We start from the raw sequence: 8173 nt of genomic DNA, 5'->3' as shown, positions 1-8173 counted from the left end.
ATGGCAGCCATGCTGTTACCAACGGGTCCTGATGGCTTGCGGCGGTTCACTCGCGAATCCTTGGCTGCCCTCGAGCAGCGGATTGCGGAGGAGCAGGCCAAGAACGCCAAGGATTACCAGGAGGATCTGGGGAACGTGGAGCTGCCCAAACCCAGGGCCGACCTGGAAGCAGGCAAGCAGCTCCCACGCATCTATGGTGACATCCCTGCAGAACTTGTTGGGGTACCACTGGATGACATCGACCCTTTTTACTTCAAGAACCAGAGGGTGAGAGTTTCAGTGTGTGTGTGTGTGTAGGTGGGAGGGGAATGGATGTGTTAGCATGGACAGGCATGTGCATATTTGTTTGGACAAGAAGTAAGTGTGAAGGTGTACTTGTGTGTCGATATGTGTGTGTATGTGTATGTGATGGTGTAGGTGGAGGGGTCATAGGGGGTTCAGGTATATACACTAGTTACATTCCAATCCAGGCAATTCCTAAGAGATATAAGCTGCTTAAGTACCTGATAATAGATTAAACTCTACCGGACCCTCCACAGTTTACCTTGAAATCAAGGTAGTGCATAACAAACTACAAACTAACCTGTCTGACCACTATGTGTTGGTAACAGGTAGCTACATTAACTTACCATGGATGGAACAAAGAAAAAACTGTTGTTGGAGATGCTATTTCTTTTCGTTTTAGAAGGAAAGCGGACAGGCCACTCACCTTTTAGCATCTTATATTTCCTTAGGCAGTTGAGTGAGGGAGACAAAGTATAGGGGAGGCACAGGAGAGAAAGCTATGGTGAAATGTGATCCTTAGCCAGTCTGGGCTCAGGTGGCTCCAGAGGTGGGAACTTAAACACTGAACCAGCTCAGGGTATGACAGCATTACTTTTTGTTATTGTTGCAATCAACTTTTACATTTGAAGTTCAGCAAATTTACTTAAAAGGACTATGACGTCAGCAGCATTTTGCACCACCTCTTTCCTCAATAGCCATTGAAAGAAACAGGTTTCAAAAAGACTTCCTGTGAAGTTACAAATTCCAGTCCACCGTAACCTATAAATGCAAGAGAACATTTGTTCATCAGGCTAATGTAAGTTTAATGTTGAAGACCCATACTGATTTCCAAAGTTCAGTGTGATCCAAAACACAAAATTATTTGTTTTCCTGATGCCAAGAACTGTTCTTTTGGTTTGTTTTCTGCAGAAATCTGCAGGGATGATCACTATTGACTGGAAAACAGATATTGTCACTTTGGCTCATTTGTGTCAATCGGCACAGGACAAATTCAGTCCTTACTGGCACCTGAGTGAAATGGTCAAAGATAGTGAAGATTTGTCACTCAATTTGTCAACATTAAATGGCAGTGAATAGATCTACAATGACTAATAGTCTGTTCAGTGCTTTTCGTTTGATTCATCTTGCAAACAGCTTGCAGTAGTCAGATCCATCACATTATAAATGTGTGTGAATACATGAATACATGACACATGCTTTATTCTATACTTCGATAATGCAAGCCTCATTTGGGTTTCTAATTTAAAGGGATGGGTTTTCATCCTGTTATCAAGGCTCGAAATTCCTTGTTATGGCAGAATTTTTTCTCATGTTCGTAAAAAGTCTTAACTGTTGCCTGATTAAACCACTATATTTCTTGGCGGGCATAAGTGACTCTCTTCAGGCCTAAATTCCTATTTCAGAATAGCAATACTGTGGGGGAATTGACAAATAAGTAACATGATGACATTTTGACATCCCAAGTGTAGAAATTGCTGTCATCCTATAGGTGCTTTTATGGTGTGAATTTTATGGCTGAGAGTAGCTCTAGTATTTGAGAAGCCTCACTGGTGAATATTAGAGTCACGTGTTTTATTAATGGCTGTGACATCTGTTGAGGGAAAGTACTGTAACTGATGGAACTACTTTGGCCACGGTTACATAAATGAAAACACAATGTACATTGATTTGTTGTTACTAGTCAGTTTATTTATAAAATATTATTGGTAGTTGATGAATTGACTTGAGCTATTTTGTCTCCATTTTCAGCTAATGTGTTGTACTTTGACATAAATGAACCAAGGCTCAGTAAACTTATATGGATTGTAGTGGCAGTATATTATCTTTCTTTGTCCAGTAATTGTATCTGATGATAGCTTTGAACGCCAGCAGTTATCTGTAGCACCAGAGAGGGATTTTTGTTGTTGTTGTTGTCTAAAGTAATCTACAGGCAATTGAGGCAGGGGCATTACTGAAATTGCCTTACTTTGTGCATCTTTTAGAAGGGGGGATTAAATCAATAATACATCTAATCATTTTCACATCACAGATGCCAGTGCCATAGAAGAAAATGATCTCTTTATATTCCCTCTCAGAACAGGCCTTGTTGTATAGGCCTTGTACTGCTTTCTTTCTGAGAAAGCACGTGACAAATGGTAGTTAAAGAAAAGTGAGATTCGTCAATTCATCTTATTTTTTGATAACATAAGAAACTAATTATCTCAAGATTGTTGGTGTCATTTACCACGGGAGGTGTTATAATATCTTCAAGCGGTCATCAATATCCTGGTACGATCTCAGAAAATGGTTATTGGTGGTGCAAAATTGTAACTGATGACAAATTGCTGGCAAATCATCAGCATCAATGAAGCTCTTGTGCCTAGTAAACAGCTTCATTACTCAACTCAGACATAGATTTAATTTACCCTGTCCCTATTGTTTTACTGATACACTCTGATGCATTTGAATACATCATCAATGATCAGTAAAACTATCCCCAGGACTTGTGAACATGATATGTCAGTGACCCTTCAGATGAATCAAGGTTGTTCACTGAATTCTCCAAGTGGCATTTTAGAGCAGTTAGTTAAGATGAGCCCTCAGACCTCTTAGTGGACGCTGAATGGGATTAGCAAGTTTTGATTTGCAGAGTCGGTAGATCAGGCCTCTGCCCATTAATGGGCCGCTTATGGAGAGATGAAAAAGGACGTGGCAGTCATTCTCAGGGTCTCTTTGTTTTGGCATGTGAAGCGCTGCTGGATGGGAGGATTATCCAAAGACGAAAAAATATTTAAATAAATGCCACATCTGTTCGAGAGGTTCAGCCCGCATTGGAGTTGCCTCCATTATCTCAACTGGCCCCGCTCACTCAGTGTGTTGACAATAGTGCCCTGCTTTCTTGGAGGCAAAAGTGCTTACGGTGGATGTCAACACAGATGGTAGACAAAGTCGTAGACTCAAAGCAGCGGCTGTGTTATCAGCCCTGCTGGTCAAAGGAAACAGTTGAACTGCTGCTTAGAACTGCTGTTTGGTTTCCCAGCAGTTTCATTCATCATACTATAAAGCAAGGAATCTCTGTCTGTATGTGAGTCCTTCGCATATCTCGAGAACCGTTCGTCCGATCTACTTCACACTTGGCGGGTGTATTGCTGGGGACCCAAGGACGCGCAGTGTCGGAATGGACGCGCAGTGTCGGAATGGACGCGCAGTGTCGGAATGGACACGCGACACGTTCAGTATTAATAAACTTTGAATAAACAAGCAAACAGCACTCTGTGCAGCAGCGGGGCTCAAAGCAAGCGTCTGGAAGCGCAGTGTCGAGTGTGAAGTTGTTTGGATGAGCGGTTCTTGAGAAAGCTGCAAGCAGCAATACCGGAGGCCTAGCAATCGGCCCGTTCCGAATGGGCACGTTTTGAACGGGCACTGCACTAGTTGATCTAAATGTGCATTGATATGGTAGGAAAGTTATTTTGGGAAGGGAAAAGAATAACTTATTTACATTATGACTTTTTCTACACCTCTTTATAATGCTACCGTGTAATACACAGATTAACTGATTGCTATAAATGATGTTTGAAAGATGTGATTTTGTCACTAATGATTTGTGTTTTTTTCTGTTTACTCTGCAGACTTTTATAGTACTTAACAAAGGGAAGGCCATCTTCCGATTCAGTGCCACATCTGCGCTTTACATATTTACGCCATTTCACTTTATCAGATCAATCGCCATAAAAGTTTTAGTCCATTCATATCCTTTCTGATTTCCAGTACCTGTGTCTCTGCCTGCCACTGCCTGTGCCACGAGCACAGCTGCACACACTAGTGATGTAATGACTGGTCATACTCTAAATTATGTAAAATAATGATGTCATTGTTTGGGGAAGCAAGTCAGGTTGGTCTTTCTTTGTTGGCATTAGATCACATTATCTGTCACTTTAATTAGTTAGTTGATGGATAAACAGCTTAATGAAATTAGGGATAATGTAATAGTGGCTTGCCACCCTTTTCTGGGAAAAGGCTTGAGGAAAATGACGATGATGAAGGATTTTTTAACTAGATAATAGTAAGAAGTATAAGCATACAGAATATATGTCTTGAGAGTGATACACCAACATTGACAGTGTTGTACAGATAGTCAGGTGATGCTTTGCCTCACCTATAAGACAACCATTGACAACCATTCAAATTGTGTTTCACTTCAAAGTGAATATTAATGTCAGTATATCCTGGCTTTTGTGATAACATGAAGATTATCTTACGTATCAGGCAGCTTTGTTGAAAACAAAACCCTCTGAAAATGCTCCTAGCAAGATATTAATTTCATGCCACAAAAAAGTGTAACAGCCACTCCCTGCATCCCATTCTGGCAGATAAGCCAATTTATAATATTTACCGATTTCCCCTGTAAGATTCTATTGGATTTTTCCATAGTCCCATTTTTGAAACAGCTTTGTAATGTTCCTCTCTGGCATCGCAAACCAAATCCCCTGATATCCCTCTTTTAATCTCCAAAATGAAATAAGAGCAAGGAGATTTTACATCATGTGACGGCTGCCTATTAGTTCTCAGACAGACTGTTGGTCCTTTGCATGCAGGAGGGAATCTTTCTACTCTATCTCTTCTATGTTATCAATAACGAAGCGTCTGTCTGGCACACTTGTACTTTTATCACACATAAAATGTGTGAATATGAAGTATTATCTACCATGATTCTCAGCAACTGGAGGAAAAATAATATGAATAGTAATAATTGACATTATTATGCTCTGAACTACATTTGAAGAGTCCCATTTCCAAAACACCATGAGTTCATTATGGAATAAGATCCTTAATTGAAGTTCCTTATTTAATAATATCTCTATCTATAATTCACTATCTCTAAAATATAAAAGGTTCAGTCAGTAAAGGTGTTGTCATTTTATCAGTCAAGGATGTAGGTTACCTACTGTTCTTTAAAAAGTACCATAATTAGCATTTATTTTGTACTATCAATAACTGTAAGAGTAGGTGTCACTTTTCTCAAATGGTGGAAATCTCATTTTGGAATCAAATCCCATTCACTTTCAAAGGCCCCCTTGCTAGAAATGGATAATGGATAATAGAAAATTTGGTGCAGGAACTTAAACCATACAAACTGATATTAATTTGGTAATGATAGAGTGCTCATTCTTTCAATAATCATAATTTCTTGAAATGGTAGATCTGTCCATCTTCTTATCTTGACATGTTCTAATACTTCAATTTTGAAGAAAATCTACATACTGAAGCACTAGAATTGAAAGCGAGATCAATCAGATCAATATCATCAAAGATAACCATACTATTTATTTCAACCTTCAAAGATAGCAGTGGCCCTTTGGTGCTTTGGTTCCATTCATCCATAAGAGAGAATGATATCACTATCCAAGTTTAATGTTTAATGGAATTTGCTGTTGTCTATCCTGATGATTTTCTATAATCTCCATTTAGTTGTAATGCCTTTTGCACACATGGATGTTTGTGCAGTCATTTTATCCTAATGGATATATTCCATAGGATTATTTTCATTGAAAGAAAGGTTGCTTCCCCTTTATTTTGTACATTGTGGGCTCAGTGACCAAAACATGACAGAAACTGCTGTGGTACTGATTGTATGATAACTGTAAATGAATTCTATATTTCATAATGCTTTTTCCTTAACCCCTTTTCACATTGTTCAGCCTGTTCATAATGTGCACTATATTGACCAACTGTTGTTTCATGGCAATGTCTGATCCGGCACCATGGACCAAGTACCTAGAGTAAGTATATATTTAACCTGTCTTCAGTTGTCTGATCATAAAGTATCTGTCTGGGACAGGAATTTAAACTGTGCTACATCTGTTCCAATGTTGAGCTTAACCAGGGTTTGTTGCTTTGTCAGTCATGATTGGAGAATCATTTGACATGTAAGTATATGATGCATGTAATGTTTACTGCACTCAGAATGCCACATATGAATGTTAACAAAGCATGTGGTGTGGAATGAAAATTACTCATTGCCGCTTAAAAATCTTCATGAATATTGTGCTGTCCAAATGACGGCCATTGTCATCATCCGTGGGCCACAGGGGCCTTCAGCATGCAGCATGCCATCTGCACTGAAAAGGAGAGAGGCATTAACCTCAATGGGAAAAAAATCTATGTATTCCATATTTCATTTAATTAATGAAAAAAGAAAAACAACAGTTGTGAACCATGGCATGGCTGATTTGCTCCTATATTGCGCTGGCCCACAAAAGTCTTGTGCACAGTTCTAGTAACTTGGTAACTATGCCAGTGCAATTTCTGCATTTCTGTTTGGTTTGACTTGATTAGGCAAGGTGAAAATGCCCAAACTTGTCAGATGTTGGTTTTGCTTTTGATGAATCAGTTGAAACTTGCATGTATTTATTTCCTCTTGGTACTGTAAAAACCCTAGCTTACAAATATTAGCATTTAAAACATGTAACATTTATTCATAATTTAAGTGTCATTTACAATAATAGACACACTTTCTATTGTATTTAAAACTGTTCAAGCATAATATTTTGTCTCCTGCTAAAGCACACAATTTGTCAAAAACATCACTCCTCATTAATAAAAGTTAGTACAAATTGCCAATTATATTCAATGAATTCTGGACTGAGAGTGCTTGCACATTACGCATTGCTTCATTTTTTGTACCTTGTTTTCATTCTGAGAGTCTGATTTCATTCCTTCTTTTTATTGATTGTGATTGTTATTTTTAAAAGCTCAAATCAATTCTGAATTCTTGCAATTGTTGTGCATCATTTCATTCAGCGCTAACACTGCATTTTTCTTCTCCATAAAATATTTTCCAGGTATACATTCACTGGCATTTACTCTTTCGAGTCAGTAATAAAGATGTTAGCGAGAGGATTCTGTGTTGGACCGTTCACCTTCTTGAGAGACCCATGGAACTGGCTGGATTTCACTGTCATCGTCATGGCGTAAGTAACAGCGGCTTATCCTACAATATTAGTTATTACAGTCAATTTTTGTAAAGTGATCATTTTTATTCATTTGCTGGCTGCCTTCACTTGTGAATTATTTCAGAATTTTGCTTTGTAATGTGCACTGTAGACGCTACAGTCTTTAGTAAAGTCAATAAAGAAATATTCTCAGGTAGTTAAGACGTCATGTCCAGCCTCACTAACTAATCATTGTATGTTATTTTAAGGAGTGTAAAAGATTGCAACATAAAACACAAAATATGTACATAGTACATATGTACATAGGAAAGGAGTTATTTTTGTGACAATGCATTGAATTAGAGCTGCAACGATTAATTGATTAATCGATTAGTTGTCAACTATTAAATTAATCGCCAACTATTTTGATAATCGATTAATCGGTTTGAGTAATTTTTTAAGAAAAATGAGTCAAAATTCTCAGATTCCAGCTTCTTAAATGTGAATATTTTCTGGTTTCTTTACTCCTCTATGACAGTAAACTGAATATCTTTGGGTTGTGGACAAAACAAGACATTTGAGGACGTCATCTTGGGCTTTTGGAAACACTGATCGACATTTTTCACCATTTTCTGACATTTTATAGACCAAACAACTAATCGATTAATCGAGAAAATAATCGACAGATTAGTTGACAATGAAAATAATCGTTAGTTGCAGCCCTACATTGAATCAGACTTTTATAATTTAGTGGAAATAAATGAGCTGCTCTTCAGTGTTACTGAGAGAGTCTAAAATCTGTGTTATTCATAATTAAGCAGACCAATGTTGTCACCAGCACTGCGTCAATACTTAACTTGATGATTCTTATTTTTTATTAAATATTCGGTGCTCTACCCTGTAAAGTAATCTAAAAACAAGGTGGGACTGGAATGTATGGTGTGTTACTCTAGTTACAGCCATACAAACATCAACTG

General features: G+C 38.1%; 1 protein-coding gene across 1 annotated transcript in view; it reads left to right on the top strand.

Annotated features, from left to right (window-relative positions):
• LOC139664164 (sodium channel protein type 2 subunit alpha-like) overlaps nucleotides 1–8173 on the top strand; it is a 33923-nt gene continuing 25750 nt past the window's right edge. The window contains exons 1-4 of the mRNA XM_071542896.1: nucleotides 1–267; nucleotides 3894–4012; nucleotides 5955–6044; nucleotides 7107–7235. Of these exons, the coding sequence (XP_071398997.1) occupies nucleotides 1–267; nucleotides 3894–4012; nucleotides 5955–6044; nucleotides 7107–7235 (605 nt within the window). The remainder of the gene's footprint in view (nucleotides 268–3893; nucleotides 4013–5954; nucleotides 6045–7106; nucleotides 7236–8173) is intronic.

Source organism: Centroberyx affinis, unplaced genomic scaffold, assembly GCF_046629955.1.
Source record: "Centroberyx affinis isolate AG114_WGS23_722 - 3 ecotype Tasmania unplaced genomic scaffold, CSIRO-AGI_Caff_v1 ptg004204l_1, whole genome shotgun sequence".
Lineage (NCBI taxonomy): Eukaryota > Metazoa > Chordata > Actinopteri > Beryciformes > Berycidae > Centroberyx > Centroberyx affinis.
Note: the sequence above shows the minus strand (reverse complement) of the source record. Positions and strands in the feature narration are given on the sequence as shown.